This window comes from Cherax quadricarinatus, chromosome 64 (genome assembly GCF_038502225.1).
Source record: "Cherax quadricarinatus isolate ZL_2023a chromosome 64, ASM3850222v1, whole genome shotgun sequence".
Classification (NCBI taxonomy): Eukaryota; Metazoa; Arthropoda; class Malacostraca; order Decapoda; family Parastacidae; genus Cherax; species Cherax quadricarinatus.
Window position 1 is genome coordinate 13,420,474 of NC_091355.1, and position 27,276 is coordinate 13,447,749.

A 27,276-nucleotide genomic window follows, 5' to 3' on the forward strand; every position below is an offset into this window, starting at 1 on the left:
GGTCATCTAAGTGCCTTCCCCCTTTCATACATTTATTGAACAAAATCACCAACCATTCCAAAACTATATCCCTACCTGTTTCTAACATTTCTATCTTGATTCCGTCAATCCCAGCTGCCTAACCCACTTTCATTTTACCCACTGCGTGATGTACCTCCCCCACACTTGCATCTGGCTCTTCCTCCTAAAAGATACTACTCTGGTCATCATTGCCTGCCTCTGTTCATCAACATTTAACAGCTTGTCAAAATATTCCCTCCATCTTCCCAATACCTCTACTTCCCCAGTTAATAACTCCTGTCTTCCTCTTCTGTTTTAACCCTTTGAGGGTCGACAGGCCCTCTCCGAAACTCGTTCTCAGGGTCGGCCAAATTTTAAAAAAAAAAAAAATTATTTTCTCTTATGAAAAGATAGAGAATCTTTTCCCGATCATAAAGACACCAAAAGTTTGAAATTTGATAGAAAACTTACGAAATTATGCTCTCGCAAAGTTAGCGGTCTCGGCGATGTTTACGCATCGGCGATTTTGCCCACTTTGAGCCCCATTTTCGGCCAATTTCGCTGTACTAGTTGACAAAAAACATGAATATTTCGCTAGAACTCCATTTTTTCTATCGAATGGTGCAAGAAACCACCCATTTATGAAATTCAACTATCCAGTACAGTGGTCAGAATTTAGCAATTTTGCCAATTTCACACAAATTTCAAAAGATGCCAATTTCCGAATAGGGTCCAGAATAAACAAGAAAGACATTCCTGGCACTAAAATGACATTTCCTCTAGTCATTAGTCACGTCTCAAGGCCCCTCTTATATTCTTTTGCTTTCCATTTTGAATTTTTATTCTCACAAAAAATATAAGATTTACTGTTATGCAGACTACTGCATTAGTGTAAAAAATGGTATAAATATTATTGGTGCACTTGTGAAAGAATATTAGACTCACCAGTTGACGTGTATTGCACGCTTGGCACGATTTGTTTACTTTTGAAGTTTGGTAAAAATCGAACATTTCTGCTACTTTGAGCTCAATTTCAAGGCACCTTTCTTTGTAAAACCAGCCAAAATCATCTCAATTTCTGTAATATGTCTTCCATTCTATAAAATGAGACCAAGAAAACTAGAATACAACAATAAATACCATACGAAAATACACTGCAAAGTCGCTGATTTATTCCAAAAAAATGGTCAAAGTTTTTTTTTTCTCATTATGCACTGTGTGCTGCAGGATTTTTTTTAGACTGTGCACACTGACCACATAGACCCATTCTTTCATATGAAGGCCTACCAGCTTTCTCCCACTAGATTTGAGGCCGCTAGAATTTATGCGTACTAGTACGTCAAAAACCCCTACGCGTAAAACGTACTAGTACGACGAAAACCCTCAAAGGGTTAAACTGTTAACCCTTTGAGGGTCGACAGGCCCTCTCCGAGACTCGTTCTCAGGGTCGGCCAAATTTAAAAAAAAAAAAAAATAATTTTTTCTTATGAAAAGATAGAGAATCTTTTCCCGATCATAATGACACCAAAAGTATGAAATTTGATGGAAAACTTACGGAATTATGCTCTCGCGAAGTTAGCGGTCTCGGCGATGTTTACGCATTGGCGATTTTGCCCACTTTGAGCCCCATTTTCGGCCAATTCCACTGTACTAGTCGACAAAAAACATGAATATTTCGCTAGAACTCCATTTTTTCTATCGAATGAGTGCAAGAAACCACCCATTTACCAATTTCAACTATCCAGTACAGTGGTCAGAATTTAGTAATTTTGCCAATTTCACACAAATTTCAAAAGATGCCAATTTCCGAATAGGGTCAAGAATAAACAAGAAAGACATTCCTGGCACTAAAATGTCATTTCTTCTGTTCATTAGTCACGTCTCAAGGCCCCTCTTATATTCTTTTGCTTTCCACTTTGAATTTTTATTCTCACAAAAAATATAAGATTTACTGTTATGCAGACTACTGCATTAGTGTAAAAAATGGTATAAATAATATTGGCGCACTTGCGAAAGAATATTAGACTCGCCAGTTGACGTGTATTGGATGCTTGGCATGATTTGTTAACTTTTGAACTTTGGTAAAAATTGAACATTTCTGCTACTTTGAGCTCAATTTCAAGGTACTTTTCATTGTAAAACCAGTCAAAATCATCTCAATTTCTGTAATATGTCTTCCATTCTATAAAATGAGACCAAGAATACTAGAATACAACAATAAATACCATACAAAAATACAGTGCAAAGTTGCTGCTTTATTAAAAAAAACGGTCAGATTTTTTTTTCTCATTACGCACTGTGGGCTGCAGGGTTTTTTTTATACTGTGCACACTGACCACATAGACCCATTCTTTCATATGTAGGCCTACCAGCTTTCTCCCACTAGATTTGAGGGTGCTAGAATTTAGGCGTACTAGTACGTCAAAAACTGGGTCATAAGCCGTACTAGTACAGCCGAAACCCCCAAAGGGTTAAATCGATTTGTTCCCCAAGTTTCCTCAAGTTATTAACCCTTTCAGGGTCCAAGGCCCAAATCTGGAGTCACGCACCAGTGTCCAAGAATTTTCAAAAAAAAAATTTGTTATTTTTTCTTATGAAATCGTAGAGAATCTTTTTGTGAAGGTAATAAAACAAAAAGTACGAAATTTGGTGGAAAATTGACGAAATTATGCTCTCGCGAATTTTGATGTGTCAGCGATATTTACGAATCGGCGATTTTGCCGACTTTGACTCCCATTTTAGGCCAATTACATTATTCCAGTCAACCAAATTCTTAGCTATTTCACTAGTATTACTTCTATTCTATCGATTGAGCACAAGAAATTGCCAAGTCAACTGTTTCAACTACAAAATAAAGTGATCGGAAATTGTTAATTTGGCCAATTTAACACAAAGTTCAAAATATTCCAATTTCAAAATAGGGTCCAGAATGAACAATGTAGGCATTCCTGGCACTAAACTAACATTTCCTCTGTTCATTAGTTATGTTTTGAGGCTTTACAAATAAATTCCATTTTTATTTTTTATTCACATAATGAATTTTTATTCACACCAAAAAATAGAAGATTTACTGTTATGCAATACTGTAATAATTGTATAAATATCATCACAATATTTGTGAATGTATATTAGACCCACCAGCTGATGTGTATTAGACGTGTGAGGTCGTTTGTTTACTCTTGAATATCGGCAAAAATTTAACATTTCTGCTACTTTGAGCTCAGTTTCAAGCCATTTCCAGTGCTAAAACCAATCAAAATCATCTCTATTTCTGTAATATGTCTTCCATTCTATCAAATGAGACCAAGAAATCGCAAATACAACTATAAAAAACATATGAAAAAACACTGCAAAGTTGCTGTTTTAATCGAAAAATCATGATTTCATTTTTTTTCTCTCATTATACACAGTGTGCTGCAGGATCTGTTTTATGTGGTGCACACATACCACATAGATGTATTCTCTCATATCTAGGCCCAAATGTACCACTCACAGTTTATCAGAGTGAGCTGAGCTCATGGCGTAGATCTACGGTTTGGACCCTGAACGTAAAGCCGTAGATCTACGGGACGGACCCTGAAAGGGTTAATCTCACTTCAAAATTTTTCTTAGCAAAATTTGATGGGACTTGACCCATTCTCATTTGCTCATCATTTTTTTTTTTTACACAGGGTTTGACAAGGTTAAGGATCCCTAGCTTTATTGACAAGCTATTTACAGGTTAAGGATTCCTAATGTTATTGGCAAGCTAAGAGCTGTTACCTACATCAGCTCACTTGAAAGCATTTTTATTGATATGAGACATACAAGTAGGGAACAGGATGAAGTTGGAGCCATCTGTGGGCCAGCATTTTCATTTGATCAACTAACTTTATCTCGTTGCCATCATTATGCTGTACGAATGTGTTCCATACTCGAGTCATCCTGGGTATGTATGATCTCAGATGGAGTGATGTTCTGGAGAAGGGTACAGCCAGAGTGAAGTTGCTGCTTTCTGCCCGTCTTGTGGCATAAAAGCTTGTTTAACGCTGTCCTCGAAGTGGATCCAAGTGTGGTATTTTGAAAATATTGGCCTTGTACATAACAGTAAGGCCACTCACATCCCTCCTATGTTGAAGGCTCTGCTGAAATGACTGATCTATCCAGGATGGGCCCAGGCGAGAGATGAGATGTCTTGCTCTGTTTTCTACTCTGTCAAGCAGTCGCAGATGAGAGGGGGGGCAGGCAAACCAAGAAAGTGGAGCATACTCAAGGTGTGAGCGTACTTGTGCCTCGTACAGGATCTTGCAACCCCTACTGTCAAGCAGATGCGAGATACGGCGAAGTGCTGTAAGCTTCCTGGCTGCCTTGTTTGCAAGATTTACAACATGGTTCTTCATGGTTAGTTTGGAGTCAAATTTCACCCCAAGGATATCAACTTCTTCTCCAGGTGCCAACACCCTCCCATTCATCCTTACTACTGCACCAGCATTACCGTCATGGTGCCTAGAGACGATCATCATTTGCGTTTTCTCAGGTGCAAATGTTACTTGCCATCTATTTCCCCAAGCTGATATAGCTCTCAGCTGGTGATTGATGTAGCTTAGAGCAGCTGGCATTTCTTGGATAAGTGAATGTCAATGTACAGTCGTCTGCATATGCATGTGATTCTGGGATGAGATGAAGAAGGTCGTTGAAGTAGACATTCCATAACAATGGACCCAGCACGCTTCCTTGTGGAACACTTGCCCCAATAGGATGTCTTGCTGATTCTGTTCCATTGAGAACTACACTTAGAGATCTACCATGAAGGTAATCACTGAGGAGACATAGCGTAGAACCTGCAATTCCCAGTGCTTGAAGTTTTGCTAAGAGGCCCTGGTGCCACACCCGGTCGAAAGCGCCAGCAATGTCCAGTGCTACCACACAGCTGACTTTGGATTCATCCAGTGACTGGTGCCACTTAGTGGAGAGGTTTAACAACAGATCAGCAGCAGAGTAACCTTTCCTGAAGCCATATTGATGATCACAAAGTAGTGAGTGGTAGTCAAAAAACTCTTGTCATTTGTCTTGAGATTATTGTCTCAAGGATCTTACCAGTGATTGACAGGAGTGACACTGGTCTGTAGTTGCTGATTTCTGCTCTGCTCTTCTTTTTGTGAACAGGGACTACATTTGCCTCTTTCCATAGAGGGGGCCATTTACACTGTACTAGGCAGTGCTGAAATTTGTGAGTTAGAGGTGCTGCTAGCTGGTCTGCACATCTTCTCAACAATCTTGGGCTCAACTTGTCTGGGCCCACAGCCTTTTCTTGGTCAAGCAATTTAAGAGGGAAATGCACCTCCTCCTGCCTTATTGTCACCACTGACAGTTTTGACAGTTCTTTCTCTCTCTCTCTCTCTTTCTCTCTTTCCTTTTCTTTCTCTCTCTTTCTTTCTCTCCCTTTCTCTCTCTCTTTCTCTTTCTTTCTCTTTCTTTCTTTCTCTCTTTCTCTTTCTTTCTCTCTTTCTTTCTTTCTTTCTTTCTTTCTCTCTTTCTTTCTCTCTTTCTTTCTCTTTCTTTTTTTCTCTTTCTGTGTGTGTGTGTGTGTGTGTGTGTGTGTGTGTGTGTGTGTGTGTGTGTGTGACTTCAAGAGTGTGTGTAGGAAGGGTTGGAGGGAGGGGGTAAAGGAGGTTTTGTGTGCGAGGGGCTTGGATATATATATATATATATATATATATATATATGTTGCAGTATATATATATATATATAAAGTATATATATATATATATATATTTATATATATATATATATATATTTATATATATATATAGGAGCTGGATGAGATTTTCGCCTTATAATCGGTGATACACACGTAACAACATGTACCGTATATGCCACCTTTATATCAACAATGTATCTCTTGGATCTTCTGTACCATATTATGTAATATATATATATATATATATATATATATATATATATATATAGATATATATATATATATATATATATATACATATATATACATATATATATATATATATATACATATATATATATATATATATATACATATATATATATATATATATATACATATATATATATATATATATACATATATATATATATATATACATATATATATATATATATACAGTGGACCCTCGACTAACGCTATTAATCCGTTCCTGAGAGCTCATCGTTAGTCAAAATAATCGTTAGTCAAGTTAATTTTCCCCATAAGAAATAATGGAAATCAAATTAATCTGTGCAAGACACCCAAAAGTATTGAAATTTTTTTTTTAACGCATGAAATATTAATTTTAATACACACAAACTGAAGAAGACATGCACAGTTACATGACACTTACCTTTATTGAAGATCTGGTGATGATTGATGGGATGGGAAGAGGGGAGTGTGTTGATGGTCTTAGTGTTTAGAAGGAGAATCCCCTTCCATTAGGACTTGAGGTGGCAAGTCCTTTTTCGGGGTTACTTCCCTTCTTCTTTTAATGCCACTAGGACCAGCTTAAGAGTCACTGGACCTCTGTCGCACAACATATCTGCCCATAGAGGCCTGTACCTCCCGTTCCTTTATGACATTCCTAAAGTGTTTCACAACATTGTCAGTGTCACCATTAAACACTTGTTCAGGTTTCAGTCCTTCACTGTCTATATACTCCTTGGATTCCTGCACATATTTTTCAGCTGCTTTTTGGTCCAAACTGGCAGCCTCACCATGCCTTATCACGCTATGTATGCCACTACGATTCTTAAATCTCTCAAACCAACCTTTGCTGGCCTTAAATTCACTCGCATCACCACTAGTTGCTGGCATTTTTCTAATTAAATCGTCATGGAACTTCCTAGCCTTTTCACATATGATCGCTTGAGAGATGCTATCTCCTGCTATCTGTTTTTCGTTTATCCATACCAATAACAGTCTCTCAACATCATCTATCACTTGCGATCTCAGTTTCGAAAACATAGTTGCACCTTTGGCAAGAACAGCTTCCTTGATTGCCGTTTTCTTGGCCACAATAGTAGCGATGGTTGATTGGGGTTTTGTGTACAGCCTGGCCAGCTCGGAGACACTCACTCCTCTTTCATACTTAGCAATGATCTCTTTCTTCATATCCATAGTAATTCTCACCCTTTTTGCTGTAGGGTTGGCACTAGAAGCTTTCTTGGGGCCCATGGTGACTTATTTTGCAGGTGCAATCACTAAAAAGGCTGTGATAATATGAAATGTTCCGATTGTATGCTTGGAAGCGACCGCGGTGGCTGGCTGGCTTGTAAACACTGGGCAGAAGTGGACGCGTCTCAGACGGAACGAATAGTGTTGGTCGAGTTTTTTAGCGCTAATCGAGGCAAAATTTTTGCGATAAAATGTATAGCTAGTCAGATTTATCGTTAATCGATGCCATCGCTGGTCGAGGGTCCACTGTATATAATATATATATATATATATATTATATATATATATATATATATATATATATATATATATATATATATATATATATATATATATCCTAGGTAGTAGGTTGGTAGACAGCAACCGCCCAGGGAGGTACTACCGTCCTGCCAAGTGAATGTAAAACTGAAGCCTGTAACTGTTTTACACGATGGTAGGATTGCTGGTGTCTTTTTTTTTTCTGTCTCATACACATGCAAGATTTCAGGTACGTCTTGCTACTTCTACTTACACTTAGGTCACACTACACATACATGTACAAGCATATATATACACACCCCTTTGGGTTTTCTTCTATTTTCTTTCTAGTTCTTCTTGTTTATTTCCTCTTACCTCCATGGGGAAGTGGAACAGAATTCTTCCTCCGTAAGCCATGCGTGTTGTAAGAGGCGACTAAAATGCCGGGAGCAAGGGGCTAGTAACCTCTTCTCCTGTATATATTACTAAATGCAAAAGGAGAAACTTTCGTTTTTCCTTTTGGGCCACCCCGCCTCGGTGGGATACACCGGTGTGTTGAATGAAAGAATATATATATATATATCTATACAGTGGACCCCCGCATACTGTACGCATCGCATACCGGACGCTTTGATTGCAAAAATTTTGCCTCGCATACCGCCCAAAAAACCCGCTCACCGCCCTTCGTCCGAGACGCGTCCAATGTGCGGCCTGAGCCACGCTCACATGTTCCGCCGATGGCCATGTTTACCAGCCAGCCTCCGCGGTAACATCCAAGCATACAATCGGAACATTTCGTATTATTACAGTGTTTTTGGTGATTTTTTCTGGAAAATAAGTGACCATGGGCCCCAAGAAAGCTTCTAGTGCCAACCCTACAGCAATAAGGGTGAGAATTACTATAGAGATGAAGAAAAAGATCATTGATAAGTATGAAAGTGGAGTGCGTGTCTCCGAGCTGGCCAGGTTGTATAATAAACCCCAATCAGCCATCGCTACTATTGGTGGTACAGATGCTGCTGCTGCTGTACCACCGTTAGCTGCTGCTGCACTGTCAGCTGCTGCTGCTGTTGTACCACCATCAGCTGCTGCTGCTGCTGCTGCTGCTGTAGTACCGTCTGCTGCTGCTGTAGCATCGTCTGCTGCTGCTGTAGCATCGTCTGCTGCTGCTGTAGCATCGTCTGCTGCTGCTGTAGCATCGTCTGCTGCTGCTGTAGCATCGTCTGCTGCTGCTGTAGCATCGTCTGTTGCTGCTGTAGCATCGTCTGCTGCTGCTGTAGCATCGTCTGCTGCTGCTGTAGCATCGTCTGCTGCTGCTGTAGCATCGTCTGTTGCTGCTGTAGCATCATCTGCTGCTGCTGTAGCATCGTCTGTTGCTGCTGTAGCATCGTCTGTTGCTGCTGTAGCATCGTCTGCTGCTGCTGTAGCATCGTCTGTTGCTGCTGTACCACCGTCAGCTGCTGCTGCTGCTGCTGTAGCATCGTCTGCTGCTGCTGTAGCATCGTCTGCTGCTGCTGTAGCATCATCTGTTGCTGCTGTAGCATCGTCTGCTGCTGCTGTAGCATCGTCTGTTGCTGCTGTAGCATCGTCTGTTGCTGCTGTACCACCGTCAGCTACTGCTGCTGCTGTAGCACCGTTGTTGGTGTGGCTTATTGAGAATACCAAGAAACAATTAACCCCAGAGGATTTGCCACCCAGGATAACCCAAAAAAGTCAGTGTCATCGAAGACTGTCTAACTTATTTCCATTGGGGTCCTTAATCTTGTCTCCCAGGATGCAACCCACACCAGTCGACTAACACCCAGGTGAACAGGGAAAAGTGCCTGGAACTAGTGCTCATATTGGTGAATTTAAAGCCAGCAAAGGTTGGTTTGAGAGATTTAAGAATCGTAGTGGCATACACAGTGTGATAAGGCCTGTTCTGGAAGAAAATGCCAAACAGGACCTACAGTACTCAGGAGGAAAAGGCACTCCCAGGACACAGTGTCTCATCAGTCATTGCTGCATCTTTAATAAAGGTAAGTGTCATTTATTCTTCATTTAGTAGAGTAGTACATGCACAATATATATTGTGCATGTACTACTCTACTATTGTGCATGTATCCTTCTCTTTGTGTGTAGGAAAATGTATATTTCACGTGGTAAAATTTTTTTTTTCATACTTTTGGGTGTCTTGCACGAATTAATTTGATTTCCATTATTTCTTATGGGGAAAATTCATTCGCATACCGAACATTTCGCATAACAATCAGCCCTCTTGCACGGATTAAGGTCGCTATGCGGGGGTCCACTGTATATATATATATATATATATATATATATATATATATATGTATATATATATATATATATATATATATATATATATATATATATATATATATATACATACATATACATACATACATATACATACATATACATACATACATACATATATACCCATACATATATACACATATGCATGCATGCATGCTCCACCTTCCCTATGTCACTTCTGTTTTGTAAAAATCTCTCATATGCTAGCTTTTTCTCTTACCACACACTACCCCATTATTCTGCCAATCATTCTTCTTCCCTTCCACACCCACTCTCATATCCACAAACCTCTGCTGCACACACTAACTCTACATTCTAAATTTTCCCCATATTTCTTCAACTTCCTCTACATTACCTATACTCTCACTAGCTGTAGTTACCACAAATTCTTTATTATTTTTTATTATTTATTATTAATTACTGTATCACTACTACCCATGTGTACTCGAGTATAACCTGACAGTATGTATGAATTGACCCCTGACCTTTTTTCCTCTTTTAATTTTTATTTATTTTTTAACTTTTTTTTTTTTTTTTTTTTTAATTTTTCATGTATCTGGTGTACAAATTCACCTCAGTCAATGAGGAAATTTGAAAGGAGCCATACAACCCATTCTAGACAAATTTGGCAAAAAATAGTGATAGAATGATTCCTGAATTTTACACCAGTTCTGCTGCATCAAAATTAGCTGATACCCAGTGATATAGATGACAAGGGATCACCTAGTAACGGTGAGGAAAGGAGGAGGTACACTCAGAAAATTAAGGTACACAGTGAACTTGACAGAAATCTTTGTTTTCACAAATGAGCAACAGGCAGTACCAGAGATATAATGTGTAAACTGCATCAATGTACTTGTTGCATCAATGGGACTTGATGCAGCAAAGGCAGTGGAACCAGATGGAACGTCACCAAGAATATCAAGAGGTGAAGTGCCAGATAACTGGAAAATAACAAATATGGTACAGTGCTAGTATTAGAAAAAGGTGACAGGCAGAGCCCTGAACTACAAACCAAATTGATGGATCGGTGTTTGGCCCAATATTATTCCTGGTATTTATAAATAATTTGGTTACAGGAGGGATCTACATATTTGTGGGCACTGCAAAAATAATGAGAATACAGTTTGAAGAGGATGAAAGAAAGCTGCAGGATGATGTAGATAGACTTCAGGAATAGTTGGATAAGTGATTAGTGGAATTTAACCCTAAGAGAAACAAAGTTATAAAGCTGGGAAAAGAAGTCTAAAACATCAAACATCTCTTGAAGTGCTTATAAGCAGAATATTATCAGCAGCACAGAATAAGCTTGCAAGCATTAGAGTGGAACTTGGGAGCCTAGAAAAACTTTGAAAAGACACATACCTTGTATAGGACCCATTCTAGGTTATACGACACTTGTGTGAAACCCTCACCTAATACAACATAAATCGAAGCTTGATTGAGTACAAAGGGGAGCATCAAAACTGGTGCCTGAGCTGAGGGAAATGAGAGGAGAAGAAAGAATTTGTGAATTGGACCTTATGTTTCTGGTGGAAAGATAAAAAGGAGATATGATACATATATTAAGTACATAAAATATTACAGGCAGAGAATGGGTAGACAAGGATAGAATGAACAAGAAAAAGGGACATAGGAAATTTCACCAAATGAACCACAGGGGTCTTTTAAGTGTTTCTTCAGTGTAAAAGTGGTGAAGTGGAGTAAGATGAGCACTGACACGGTGAAAACAAGCTCCTTATATGGGCTTAAAAATAGATATGACAGTGCTCATTCAGGTCATTCAAAGTTAAGACAAAGGACCAAGAGCTGGAGATCACCCATATTTCCCTGGCAAACTTGACTAAGCAATTAACTGATCAGTGTGATAGTGTGTTCTGGCTGTCAACATAACTATTGTACGTAGTTGCATTCATTTGAAGTAGGAACATTTAATTAACCTTTCATTTACATAACACTTGTTTGTTCTTGTTTTAAAAACTGAACTTTTTCTTACCAGGTCATATGTCACCTGACATAAACATTAATGATTCATTCTGTATATGGTTTTATATATTAACAAAGAGTTAACACTTATCGTTGATATATTACTGTGTTATATACTGTACCTAGATCACAATGACAATTTTTCTTGCAGGATGGAAATTGGTTTCTCTCAAGATACTTTATTGGTGTTTGAAATTCTTTTAATTTTGTGCAAGTACTGTTAAATTTGTTGTCTTGTGGCTAGCCATATTTGTCCCTCTCTTTTGGCATTGTAAATAAACATTAGCATGGTTTTCTTTGGCTTTTCATGACACTACTTACACTATCATTTTATAAATTACATTATGACTTTAAATTTTGGAAAAAAAGAAATCTGTTGATCAGTGTACAGCCTCTCCTCACTTAACGACAGAGTTCCGTTCCTAAGACTGCGTTGGTAAATGAATTCGTTGCTAAACGAGAAGTATACTATAATGGTAGAGGATTTGTGTCGACAGTCTTTGATATTGCTTTAATGTCACCCTTACACCATTTACAACATTTTTAGCATATTTTTAAATGTTTATACAGTAGTGTACTGTATATTGTAATAAAAAGAATAGAGGAAATCAGCTCTAATATACATTATTTTGGTATGCATACTGGTCAAAGAGCCTGTCGTAAGTCCAAGTCGTCAGTAAACGATTATGTCGCTAAGTGAGGAGAGGCTGTATTGCTATTTCAATAGTTTGCTTACTTAATCTTTCTCTTCTGTAATTATTGGAATCTCAGTTAAACATATTCTATAAAAATAAGAATTAATATATTAAGTTTTTCAGGACTACCTAAAATTTTGAAGGGAAGATAAATTTGATTAAAGTTCCCTGGTTTGCATTCAAATTTCTGTTTTAATCTGTTAACATTTCTTGTTGAAGAATCAGTATTTATGATAAGTTAGTTATACATAGACAATATTTGTTGCAATGACAAAAAGGGACACTTCAGGTTTTGCTGTTTAAAATTTTATTTTTGTCTGGTCAGTGTTGTGTATGTTTGGTCATTGTTTTGTATAATGCTTGGTCACTGTTGTGTGTATAGCTATTACTTGATGCTTTACAAATATTCTTGAAAATAGGATATCCATTGCTTTTTTTTGTGTGTGTGGTACGTAGTCTATGCAGTACTGGATTTGAATTTATGCTAATTGGTAATTTCTTTGAATATACTGTATGAAGCACTGTAAATATTGGCACTTTTAGTTTACTGTCTTCAAATTTTTTGATTTTCATATTCATGGGTTTCTTGATCCATTTTATAATTAACTTAAAACAAATGTTCACCATCTTGAATAGAGAGAGATGAATTTCACTTAAATATAACATATTTTATGTGACTATCGTTGTGAAAATTTGTTTTTGCTGCTTAGTCTGACAATAAAGTTTTGTCATACCTGCATTAGTTATGAAGAATTGATTCCGAGAAGGACCCTTGTGGCATGCCACTTTTCACTCTCTTTCAGGAGGACCAGTTACCATTGATGTGCACCATTTATCGTCTCTTGGTAAGCCAAAAGCCAAGCCAGTTTAGTGAAATATACACCTCCATCTGACTGGCTTCCATCAAACAGTTGTATTAAAAGAAGGTTTAACATTGGTCATGACCTGGTGGAGGTAATCTTTGTGCATTTGTAATTATATATTGTTAAAGGAGGGATGTGTTTCAGGGACCCATTGGGAAAGCTAGCAGATATAAGCTCTTTCTACGGTATTAAAGCTTGGACTAGGGCTTAATTAAATATTTTTGATTGACTAAAGTACTTTAATTATTTTCCAGCCAATATTGTGCCAGCAGTTGGCATCCCTATATCACAGGTATGTACACTGTTGCTAATAAGTGTATTTTTAGTGTTCTTTAGCTGCTGTAGTGCCATCTGTGCTGTGCAAAGATGGTCTCGGCAGATTATTCTTGAAGAAGTTCTCCTGCTTATAACCACTTTGTGCTTCCTTCCTTGCTTTTCTCCATTAGTACTATTCAAAATATGAATATATAAATTAACTTTTTCTCTTTTCTAGTCCTCTAGTATCTCAGCTGTTTGTGTTTCAAGTAGTATTTATATTTTCAGTTGAGAGACTAACTGAATGTTATGTCTTCTTACCACTGTAAAGTTTTACACATTACAGCATCATTGTAAATGCAGCATGTTAGTGTGATTCTTGTTTGGATACTAATCTCTTTAAATTGTACATGCATTTATACTTTACTCTTCATTTTTTTTATTATTTTTTTTTTTTACTATTTGTATTTGTACATTTTTTGTGCATGTCACTCAGATTATAGTAATGTTGCTGCTGTTGCTTTTTCATCATCTTGAGTGCAGTGAATTTTAACTTTAGTGCAGCTTGTCTGGTAGTGACATACCATAGAAGTTCCTGCACACCTGTTACATGATTCCTTCAGTAGAGGAATGCTTATTAATAAGCAAGAACTTTTTTCTTAGGGTAGAAATGAGTTGATAGTTAAAAGTAAAAGTTGTTTGTAGGCCTAGTTGGTGCAGAGATCCTGAAAAATGCATATTCAGCAACATGATTGAAAAACAGCTATATACAATACTATAATTTGATTTGTGCTGAAAACTGAACACTAATGCTGTAATTTGTGAAATGCTTCAGAGTAACGCACAAAACCCTGGGTATCTGTGCTGTGGTGGGCAAACCCATTGCTTTTTAGGAGAGGCCCAGCATCGAGCCCCATCATTGCACTAGCAGTGGCTTCTACGTATAAGCATGGCGTGACCTGTCTGGTGTGTTTATCAAACAGTTTTGGATATAATCATTATCCTATCATGTCTCTTGGATATTAACTAATGCACCTAAAAGGAATATTAGTAATGCTGGAGGTGTCAAGAAGAAAATTAATCATGAATCTCAGATGATATATAAGAAAATTGAGGTACATACATGTATTAGGTTTACCTTAAGCTGCAGAGGTGAGAGGCATGCATGGCTGGTAACCCACACTGTAATTACATTTTTACATACCTTTCACTGTCATTTACCTACCTTAGCTATATTTATACAATTGTTGAATACATTGGTGATTGATAATAATGTGAAAAAAGTTATTAAACAAGAAATTTGGTGTAGTGAAGGCATGATCTTTACTCTTGCATAGCTGTTGCTGTTGTTTAAGCTTTTGAGGGCCTCCACAGCTTATGATGTTATAAGGTCTACCTGGTTTCTATGAAATGCTAGGTGGTGATGGTAGTACTGTCGTGTTGAGTTGTGCTTCCCAGTTTCCGTGGAAGGAATACAAACCCAGCAAACTCAGCAACCTATTAAGCCTTAGAAATGGTAGGCGGCAGTAGTGGTGGCTGATACTGCCTACTGAACCTTTTTTTTTTCAGATATTGTACAGGGCCATGTTAACCATCTCCACACACTTGCATTAAAAGCAGCAGTAACTTGAAGGTAAAATTCTTATGAATTATTAGCCTATTTTAAAAACTATTTGTTTTAGGAGCTCCAAGGAGCATAACCCTATTTTTTCCTATGTTTTTTGCTTTGAATAAAGTTAATTTTTATCATTAATTGCAATATTTATAGATGTGCAAAAATAAATGTCCCAGGAAGGAGTAAGATTCAATGTGAATGACTCATTTTGTTGCACAGAATTGTTTAACTCGTCAAATCATACAGTAGAATACATTAGAAGTACTAGGTATTAAAGTGGAAAACAAGAATCTAGTAATTATCTTCGTATATTCCTTAGCAACAACTGAGGAATTCACAGAACTGATAATGAAGCTTAGATAATTACCTTGAAAAACCTACACAATTATCTTGCAGATTTCAACCCTCCAAATGTGAAATGGAAGTTGGTAAATAACGTTGCTCTAGAAATAATGCCTAGAAGCATTTTAGCCCAACAGATACAGTGGACCCTCGGATATCAGCCGTTCTGGATATCGGCCAAATTGGATTTCGGCTGCTTATTTGGCCGAAATTCTATCCTAGATTTCGGCCAGCAACTCCAAAATCAGCCGTATGGGACACTTCCGCACGCCACACATTTCGTTATAATCCATTGTTTTTGTGATTGTTTATTGAGTGCGACTGCAAAATAAGCCACCATGGGCCCAGAGAAACATGTTACACAGTATATAAAAACATGCAATGTTTATATGCGATGTTTTTTTTAATAATAATCACTCTTGGGCACATTAAATGTCTTATTTTAGGTTAATATAGATATTTTCATTAATCCATCTTATGATATTTTCTTCAGAATTATTTAAGAAACAAGTTACATAGTATATAACATATAAATATAGCATATAAACATGCAGTTTAATGTATTATTTGTTAATATATTTTTTGTTAATATTTTTGGGTATGTGAAACGAATTAATTGGATTTACATTAATTCTTATGGGAAATATTATTTCGGTTTTCGGCCTTTTCGGATTTAGGCCGACCTTCTGGAACAGATTACGGTCAATAACTGAGGGTCCACTGTACTTACCAGAGAGCTAACAGGCTCTGGAAAGTTTGCCATAAACTGTCATATAACAGAACCCACTAGAAATGAAAACAAACTTGGCTTGATCTTCAAGAACAATTAGGAAATAATCAGAAACATAATATCAGATGCTATATTCTAGGATCACAACCTCGTAGAGAGGCAAGTATAAAGTCAGGCATGGAGAACTCCAGAAATAGTCATTGAGAAGGGATATCTAGTAAATTTAATTCATATGAAAATTGACAAACAAAATAAAGAAATAACTATTAAACATTCCTGGGAAACAATTCTGAACTCCCTAAATGCACACCAGTGCATGGAAAAGTTAAATACAATGAGTATTAAAGTGAAAGAAAATATGAGTATTGAACTTTTATAGAGTAGAAACTTACATTCATATGGACCAAACAGAAGAAGCATAAAAGAAATTTCAAGAAACCCTCTAATATTTCTATACATGTATGAAATACCAGTGAGAGTTCCCTGTAGAATTGGCCAAATACTCAAAGGAGGTTCATACACTGACAGTGAGAGAAATAAGGAAAACTTTAAAAAAAAAAAAACCGGTATGAATTGCTGCTGAGCAATCCACTAAATGAAACTAGTGATGAATACAAAATATTTTTAATCATGTACTATGGACTACCCTACAAATCACGTATATGACGTGAAGTTCCTTATTAATAAAGAAGTGCAAAATACCACTATCACGAGCACTTGGTCTTCTTTGGAGACAGAACTTAGATCTAGATGAAATATCAGAAAACTTAGAAAGTGCAGACATAGGTCTGCACTAACATCTTGCATCATCAAAATCTTTGCAAAAGGTTATGTGATGCTAAATTACAAATTTTATAGAAAAAACATGATCCTGCACAATCCAAACCAACATGGATTTAGAGCAGAAAGATCATGTTTGTCATAACTGTTGAACCATTACAGTAAGATTGAGGCTTCAGAAAATCCAAATGCTGATGTGGTCTACATGGATTTTACTTATACATTTGATGGTACACTTGGAGTGGTAGCACATAAAATGGAGTCAGTCGGTATAAAGTGAAAGATAAGTAAATGGATATTACATTTTCTGATGAATAGAATGAAGAGTAGTTAGTTTTAGTAGCAAACAAAACAAAAAAATCTAACCTTTGCAAAAATAAAAAGCTTAGCACCACAAAGTGCACAGTCCTGACTCCTTTACTATTTACCTTCCTCTCATAGCAGATATGGATGAAAATGCTTGCCACGGATTTGTTTCGTCATGAAAGTCACCTGAAACGAACAAGTTTATTTTCCAAGATGATACACTTTTATAACAGGTTATCAAACCTGGGATGGCCCGCAGTTATGCAATAAATTTTAGGCAGACTTAATATTACACACACCTTAAAGTTAAATGATAGAACAGTCTGTTAGGTTATGTAACTGCTCAGTGTAACATAATTAAGTTGTATGAAGACAAGGTGAGATAATTAAGTACCATAGGGTACAATAGTCAACCTAAGTTACAAAACTTTGATTATTAAAACACTTTAAATGAAGGGATAATAAAATAGAATTTTTTATTGGGGTAGAAAAATAGTGAAGACTAAGTGCACAAGTATGAAAACTGGACAAAACAAAAGGCTTGTTGCAGTAGATATGTTTGATGTTTTTATTAGATTATTATTGATCACATAAAGTAGTGGAGGAAAGAACTTTTTAACAAATACTGTATTTTGAAGTTGTTGGCAGATGGGGGAACATATAGAAACTTTTGGTTGGTCGTTCTTCCTGATTTTGGGACCTATTATGTACATTGAGGTTCGACTAGTTGAGTCGAACACGTGGCATTGAAGAGGTGTATTTGTTTTTAGTGTTGTGTGTATGCATTCTGTTGCAGCTTTCTAGGAGCTGTAAAGCTGGGTTTACATTCGTATTGACTGTCTTGCATACACATTGTATATAGTATAGTCAGGGATTGCTTAACGACTGGTATATGTGTTTTGAGAAGTGAATCGTCAGCAGATAATGCACCATGAGCATTCCTCTATTAATGAAAACCTTTTGGTGTTGGGGTCCATATTTTCAAACTTTTTAAGGAGCTTGTTGAGGTGTGCAAAATCTTCTGCTAAACCCTTCACCATGAATTTCCTTTGGGGTTCTTTTTCCTCTCCTGCAGTTTCCTTTTCTCTTGACTCTTCTTCAGCTATGGCAACATTAGCAGTGGATTTTGTATGTTTAGGGGCCATGATGAACAAAACAACACGAAGATTAAATCGAGCACAAGGGAAAATGATGCCATAAAGAAATGCAGCAAACACGAGATGTATGAGGCTGCTACTGGCATAACGCCCCATACTGTTTTGCAGTAAACTTTTTTTATAAGTAGAATGCATACACTCTAGAATAACTGTATAAAAAGTACAATATAGTAAATACAAAAACCAGTAATATAATTGTTTATTATCATTATCAAGTATGTACTGTACATAATTATATGTGATATACTTTTATATGACTGACAGCATAGTAGGTTTGTTTATACCATCGTCGTATATGTGGTCCCTCGTTGACTGAAACGTCGTTATGTGGCGGATGACTATTTATGCTAGTATGTGTGGATGTTATCTGGAATCTACACCAGTAAGCATGCGTTATCTGGAATTCAGACAACACACACTTGGTTTTAGAATCTTGGGAGATTCTGAAGAGAAGTTGCAGAGATTGGTGGATGAATTTGGTAGGGTGTGCAAAAGAAGAAAATTAAAGGTGAATACAGGAAAGAGTAAGGTTATGAGGATAACAAAAAGATTAGGTGATGAAAGATTGAATATCAGATTGGAGGGAGAGAGTATGGAGGAGGTGAATGTATTCAGATATTTGGGAGTGGACGTGTCAGCGGATGGGTCTATGAAAGATGAGGTGAATCATAGAATTGATGAGGGGAAAAGAGTGAGTGGTGCACTTAGGAGTCTGTGGAGACAAAGAACTTTGTCCTTGGAGGCAAAGAGGGGAATGTATGAGAGTATAGTTTTACCAACACTCTTATATGGGTGTGAAGCATGGGTGATGAATGTTGCAGCGAGGAGAAGGCTGGAGGCAGTGGAGATGTCATGTCTGAGGGCAATGTGTGGTGTGAATATAATGCAGAAAATTCGTAGTTTGGAAGTTAGGGGGAGGTGCGGGATTACCAAAACTGTTGTCCAGAGGGCTGAGGAAGGGTTGTTGAGGTGGTTCGGACATGTAGAGAGAATGGAGCGAAACAGAATGACTTCAAGAGTGTATCAGTCTGTAGTGGAAGGAAGGCGGGGTAGGGGTTGGCCTAGGAAAGGTTGGAGAGAGGGGGTAAAGGAGGTTTTGTGTGCGAGGGGCTTGGACTTCCAGCAGGCATGCGTGAGCGTGTTAGGAGTGAATGGAGACAAATGGTTTTTAATACTTGACGTGCTGTTGGAGTGTGAGCAAAGTAACATTTATGAAGGGGTTCAGGGAAACCGGCAGGCCGGACTTGAGTCCTGGAGATGGGAAGTACAGTGCCTGCACTCTGAAGGAGGGGTGTTAATGTTGCAGTTTAAAAACTGTAGTGTAAAGCACCCTTCTGGCAAGACAGTGATGGAGTGAATATTGGTGAATGTTTTTCTTTTTCGGGCCACCCTGCCTTGGTGGGAATCGGCCAGTGTGATAATTAAATAAAAGTATTACTGTTGTAGTTCCACTGGCACAAATACCATTGAGATAAGACTAGAGAGTAGTAAAGAAATGGGTATTGATGTTTGAGGTATATAGTATTATATTTTAGAAAGGATGCTCACTCTTTTGGAGACAACCTAAATATGTGCTGGATGTGTTTTGAATTTTAAATTGCTTTCAAGGTGTATACCTAAGAATTTTCTCTCGTTTTCTCTTTCAGTGCATGTATTATTTATCTTTGTGTTTAATTGGATATCTTAAGCTTTGTTTGCAAACACTGTAGGAGGTCGTGCTGTCAATACTGACTGAGAGATTATTGGTTGTTATCCATGGAGTTTACCTTGGGATCTGCAACTGTTCAAATATGGAAAAAAATTGGAACTCAAAAGAGGCTTTATATTAAAAAAAAAAAAATAGAATGAATGGAATGTGTGAAGGGCCTAGTTGTAATAATATCAGCTGACCTTCTGCTTAGAGAACACAGTATGGCAGATGTTGGAAAAGTTAAAAAAGAAAAATTATGGAGGATAATGGGAATGAAGTAAAGGGTGTGATAAAAGAGAAAAAGGTAGCTTATGAGAGGTTTTTACAAAGCAGAAGTGCAGAAGAGTAGAGTATATGGAGAGTAAAAGAAAGGTGAAGAGAGTAGTGAGAGAGTGCAAAAGGAGAGCAGATGATAGAGTGGGAGAGGCACCGTCAAGAAATTTTAATGAAAATAAGAAAATTTGGAGTGAGTTAAGTTGAGAAAGCCTAGGGAACAAATGGATTTGTTAGTTAAAAACAGAGTAGGGGAGTTAGTAGATGAGATGGAGGTATTAGGTAGATGGCGAGAATATTTTGAGGAACTTTTAAGTGTCGACGAAGAATGGGAGGCGGTAATTTCATGCACTGGCCAGAGAGGTATACCATCATTTAGGAGTGAAGAAGAGCAGGATGTGAGTGTGGGGAAGGTGCGTGAGGCATTACGTAGAATGAAAGGGGGTAAAGCAGCTGGAACTGACGGGATCATGACAGAAATGTTAAAAGCAGGGGGGGATATAGTGTTGGAGTGGTTGGTATTTTTGTTTAATGTATGAAAGAGGGGAAGGTACCTAGGGATTGGCAGAGAGCATGTATAACCCCTTTATATAAAGGAAAGGGGGACAAAAGAGATTGTAAAAATTATAGAGGAACAAGTTCACTGAGTATACCAGGAAAAGCGTATGGTAGGGTTATTATTGAAAGAATTAGAGGTAAGACAGAATGTAGGATTGCGGATGAGCAAGGAGGTTTTAGAGTGGGTAGGGAATGTGTAGATAAAGTGTTTACATTGAAGCATATATGTGAACAGTATTTAGATAAAGGTAGGGAAGTTTTTATTGCATTTATGGATTTAGAAAAGGTATTTGAGAGAGTGGATAGGGGAGCAATGGGTAGACGTTGCAAGTACAGTGGACCCCCACCTTATGAACGCATCGCGTTATGTTAAATCTGCCATACGAAGCATTTGAATGCAAAAATTTTGCCTCGCCTCACGATAAAAAACTCACCTTACGTGATTCGTCCGGGACGCGTCCCACGTGTCACCTCAGCGCCAGTGTTTACAATCTCGCCAGTGCGGTCGCATCTACTCATACATTCGGCACATTTCACATTATCCCAGTGTTTTTAGTGCTTGTAACTGCAAAATAAATCACCATGGACCCCAAGAAAGCTTCTAGTGCCATCCATGTGGTAAAAAGGGCAAGAATTAGTATGGAATTGAAAAGAGAGATTAAGGAAATGTGTGCAAAGTGGGTTGAACTGCAAACTTTTACTGATGAAAATCACCCTGACACAGCTACAGCAAGCCGTGTTGGCAACCTGTGCAGTGACAATGTTATGGCCCATTTTAGGAAAGTCTTAAAGAAACGGGAGGTACAGAGCTCTTTGGACAGATTTGTTGTGCGACAGAGGTCCAGTGACTCTCAAGCTGATCCTAGTGGCATTAAAATTAGAAGGGAAGTAACCCCGGAAAAGGACTTGCTACCTCAAGTCCTAATGGAAGGGGATTCCCCTTCTAAACAATAACTTCCACACTCTCCCCTCCTCCCATTCCATCAATCATCACCAGATCTTGAATAAAGGTAATGTCATGTATTCTATTCTTAGTAGAGTAGTAGTTGTGCATGTCTTCTTCAGTTTGTGTGTATTAAAATTAATATTTCATATGTGGTAAAAATTTGTTTTTTTCATACTTTGGGGTGTCAGGAACGGATTAATTTGATTTCTATTATTTCTTAAGGGAAAATTAATTTGGCTAACGATAATTTCGGCTTACGATGAGCTCTCAGGAACGGATTAATATTGTAAGGCGGGGGTCCACTGTATATGGAATTAGTGGCAAGTTACTAAATGCTGTAGAGAGTTTTTATGAGGATAGTGAGGCTCAGGTTAGGGTGTGTAGAAGAGAGGGAGACTACTTCCCAGTAACAGTAGGTCTTAGACAGGGATGTGTAATGTCACCATTGTTGTTTAATGTATTTATAGATGGGGTTGTAAAAGAAGTAAATGCTAAGGTGTTCGGGAGAGGGGTGGGATTAAATTACGGGGAATCAAATACAAAATGGGAATTGCTGATGATACTGTTCTTATGGGAGATTCTAAAGTAAAGTTGCAAAGGTTAGTGGACGAGTTTGGGAGTGTGTGTAAAGGTAGAAAGTTGAAAGTGAACATAGAAAAGAGTAAGGTGATGAGGGTATCAAATGATTTAGATAAAGAAAAATTGGATATCAAATTGGGGAGGAGGAGTATGGAAGAAGTGAATTTTTTCAGATATTTGGGAGTTGACATGTCAGCGGATGGATTTATGAATGATGAGGTTAATCATAGAATTGATGAAGGAAAAAAGGTGAGTGGTGCGTTGAAATGTATGTGGAGACAAAAAAGTTATCTGTGGAGGCAAAGAAGGGAATGTATGAAAGTATAGTAGTACCAACACACTTATATGGGTGTGAAGCTGGGTTGTTAATGCTGCAGTGAGGTGGTTGTAGGCAGTGGAGATGTCCTGTCTAAGGGCAATGTGTGGTGTAAATATTATGCAGAAAATTTGGAGTGTGGAAATTAGGAGAAGACGTGGAATTAATAAAAGTATTAGTCAGAGGGCTGAAGAGGGGTTGTTGAGGTGGTTTGGTCATTTAGAATGGATCAAAGTAGAATGACATGGAGAGCATATAAATCTGTAGGGAAAGGAAGGCGGGGTAGGGGTTGTCCTCGAAAAGGTTGGAGGGAGGGGGTGAAAGAGGTTTTGTGGGCGAGGGGCTTGGACTTCCAGCAAGCGTGCGTGAGCGTGTTAGATAGGGATGAATGGAGACGAATGGTGTTTGGGACCTGACAAGCTGTTGGAGTGTGAGCAGGGTAATATTTAGTGAAGGGATTCAGGGAAACCGGTTATGGAAATGGGAAGTACAGTGGACCCCCGGTTAACGATATTTTTTCACTCCAGAAGTATGTTCAGGTGCCAGTACTGACCGAATTTGTTCCCATAAGAAATATTGTGAAGTAGATTAGTCCATTTCAGACCCCCAAACATACACGTACAAACGCACTTACATAAATACACTTACATAATTGGTCGCATTCGGAGGTAATCGTTATGCGGGGGTCCACTGTACAATGCCTGCACCTTAAAGGAGGGGTTTTGGATATTGGCAGTTTGGAGGGATATGTTGTGTATCTTTATACGTATATGCTTTTAAACTGTTGTATTCTGAGTACCTCTGCAAAAACAGTGATTATGTGTGAGTGAGGTGAAAGTGTTGAATGATGATGAAAGTATTTTCTTTTTGGGGATTTCTTCGTTTTGGGTCACCCTGCCTCGGTGGGAGACGGCCGACTTGTAACTGGGAACTTTAAAAAGCAAGAATAGAATTGCCAATGATGATAACTATTGAAATCACTTGTGCTCTATCATCTATTAAATACTGTTTAGTATAAATTTATGGCACCATTCAGGGCAGGATATACAACATATTGTGCTGTAACAAACATAGAGAACATTTATTGCCAGTACAGAGCCAATAAAACATTTAAACCTACTGGAAAAACCTGGAAGTGGTGAATATGTACTCTGGAGTTTAGGAGAGGAAAATGATATATACATGGCAAATACAGGAGGGCCTAGTCCCAAACCTACACACTATCATAATGGTATACTGAAGTACGAGATATGAGAGGAAATGCAAAATAAACCTAGTAAGAGGTAAGGAACTATTGTCACAATACTAAAACATTATGAACACCTTTGTACCAGGACTATCCATCATACTGTCAGCATATATCAAAAATACCACAGGATTGAGTGTCAAAGATTTCAAGAAACTGGGTCACTACCTCCACTAAGTACTGGATTAACTAGACTTTGATTTATATGTGGGCCAGCAGGCTGTCTACAGGAACTACATGGTTGACTAGGCAAGTACTAGAAAAGTCTGGCCCCAGGCTGAGCTGTGGAGTAGGAAAATGCTAGAAACCAGTCACAGGTACATCAAAGAAGAAAGAGAAAGATAACCAGTTAAAATTCCTTGACATGCTACTCCACATAGGCATAGAGAAACTTACATAGTGTGAAGGCAGCATACAAAAATGGCACTATATTTTTACTACCATGATAGAACTAATAGGGTGTTAGAATTTCTTCTCGAAGCTTGTAGAATATACAAACCACAGTTCCTTGAAGATGAATGTGAGCACCTTACACACTTCCCTCTTTACATTATTGCTCTGTGAAGAAAGCGGTCAACACCTATTCTCACCAGGATGAAGAGAGAGAACAGGGGAAGCATCTGCCTGGAATATTGTTCTACTTGTTAGCAATGTAGCATTGAATGTATTCCTGGCAGTGCCAAGTAGCCAGTTTAAAGTAGCTACTTTTCAACCTCTTGTAAAGGCTTGGTAAAATGTTAACAGATTGACAACTTGCTTACCAATGCAGAAGCTCATATCAGAAACACTGCTGGGGCAAGTGTAGCAATCTTAAAGAGAAAACTGGAGAAGTATCTTTGCCAATTGCTAGATGAACCAGGCTGTGATGGATATGTGGGGCAGTGGACCATTAGCAGCAACAGCCTGGTTGACCAGGGAAACACCAGACGAGCCTGGCTCTGGGAGTAGAAAAACTCGTGGAACTCATCAAAGGTATACCTTGTGGGAGGGGGAAAGGTTGTGGTAAGTAAACTATGTATAGGCAAGACAGTGAGATTTCTGGAGCTAAGAATACATTACATGAACATGAATGTGCATGTAGCTGTGATGACCCAGACAGTGCCATCTCATGAAATAAGGAGAATCTAAGCTAGAAATTTGAGATAACTGTGCTGATGTAAGTGTTAGAAGCTGCTAGGTCACATCATCATGCCACAGAAATACAGTAGCTGTTGAATTTCCAGTCTTGACAAGCCAATTGCTGCCCAACCTAGATATTACGTGCAATTAAGTGACACCAGCCAGTGAGGTCATGCCTGCTGCTTCTGGCTTTTTATATATACAGTGATACCTTGACATACGAGTTTTCTGAGTACGAGCCGTCGCTTGGTTGATTTTTTGCTTTGGGTTGCAAGCCAAAATCTGAGTTGCGAGTGAACTTCAGATATGCCACAAAGAACTTTGTCCATGGAAGCAAAAAGGGGAATGTTTGAGAGTGTAGTTATACCAACGTTCTTATATGAGTGCGAAGCATGGGAGAAGGCTGGAAGCAGTGCAGATGATGTGTCTGAGGGCAATGTGTGGTGTGAATATAATGCAGAGAATTAGTAGCTCGTAAATTAGGAGGAGGTGCGGGATTACCAAAACTATTATCCAGAGGGCTGAGGAGGGTTGTTGAGGTGGTTCAGACATGTAGAGAGGATGGAACAAAATCGAATGACTTCAAGAGTTGTGAGGGAAAAGTTCAATAGATAGGAGTAGTGAGGGAGTATATAGTAACAATAGTTTCATTGCCAGCTACTTGTTAAGGTAGGGTAAGTCCAGCTCCTGCTATTCCCCCCCTTTTTCCCCCTCCCCGAAAGTGATAGTTTGATTGCCGGCTGCTTGTTAAGGTAGGGTCAGTCTAGCTCCCGCTATCCCCCCCCCCCGAAAGGTGATGTGTGGGGCTCCGGTCAAACAGTAAATCACTCGACTCACAGCTCCCAACACTACTGTAAGTACACGCCTGATCATATTTTAGTGGAAAGCTTTACTTTTGACCAATAATTAACTTAGTCCTTTCAGTCTTGATAGGTTAAATGTTTTAATAATCACCACATCTTTTAGGTATTGTACTTATCATGGAGAGTGATTTCTTAAGCAGTGGGTAATCTGTCTCTCTTTACAGCTTGAAATGACAGAGAGGGACACCTGCCAATCAACGAGTAGAATTGAAGGAGACGGACTAACGTTCTGAGACGTCCCAATTTCTGATCCACTTACCTGTTGTGTATGCAAGCAGCAGGATATAACCCCTCATCATTGCAGTGGAAAAAAAACCTGCTTTCCTGTCATCTGGACGGATTATTGATGGCTATAAAATCTGTGAAGAACGAGCCGGTGGGTTGTCGCCAACACCTGCGACCCCCACCCCCCCATCATCGGCAACGGCTACGATTTCAATAACACGCAGTGTCACCAACACCAGACACCCAAGTTTTATATATATATATATATTAGCGTTGGATTCAGATATCATTTATATTTTTCATTTTTCATTTTCTTTAAGGTAGGATCAATCTTTCATATTTAAGTGTTTTATATTTTATATTTTCTAAATAATAAAGTGTTTGTTTGTCAGTTTTTGTTCTTTTTCTATTCATTAATTTTCCTGAGGAGGAGCCAGCCCTGGTAATACTGTCTGAAGTTGTTACAGGGCTGAGTAAGCCTTCACAGGAGTGTTTAAATCTGTAGTGGAGGGAAGGCGGGGTAGAGGTTGGCTTAGGAAAGGTTGGAGGGAGGGGGTAAAGGAGGTTTTGTGTGTGAGGGGCTTGGACTTCCAGCAAGCATGTGTGAGCATGTTAGATAGGAGCAAAATGGAGACAAATAGTTTTTAGGACTTGACGTGCTGTTGGAGTGTGAGCAGGGTAATATGAAGGGATTCAGGGAAACCGGCAGGCTGGGCTTGAGTCTTGGAGATAGGAAGTACAGTGCCTGCACTCTGAAGGAGGGGTGTTAATGTTGCAGTTATATAACTGTAGTAAAAGCATGCCTCTGGCAAGACAGTGATGGAGTGAATGAAGATGAAAGTTTTTCTTTTTTGGGCCACCCTGCCTTGGTGGGAAACAGCCGATGTGTTAATAAAAGAATAAATAAAATTAAATCATAAATATTAATATGAAGAGTAATGCAAAATTGTATGGCTAATTAAAATTGCATTAATTACTTGGATAGAAATATAGCAGTAATAAGTGCACGACTAT

General features: G+C 38.3%; 1 protein-coding gene across 7 annotated transcripts in view; it reads left to right on the forward strand.

Moving 5' to 3' along the window:
• Positions 1 to 27,276, forward strand: part of LOC128700052 (RNA-binding protein 25) — a 109,911-nt gene that overhangs the window by 13,799 nt on the left and 68,836 nt on the right. For 4 of the 7 annotated variants that reach the window (XM_070098790.1, XM_070098791.1, XM_070098793.1 and 1 more), the window contains exons 3-4: positions 13,203 to 13,244; positions 13,517 to 13,554. In XM_070098790.1, coding sequence (XP_069954891.1) covers positions 13,203 to 13,244; positions 13,517 to 13,554 — 80 coding nt within the window. The remainder of the gene's footprint in view (positions 1 to 13,202; positions 13,245 to 13,516; positions 13,555 to 27,276) is intronic. The other 3 variants (XM_070098792.1, XM_070098795.1, XM_070098796.1) reach the window with 1 other exon arrangement.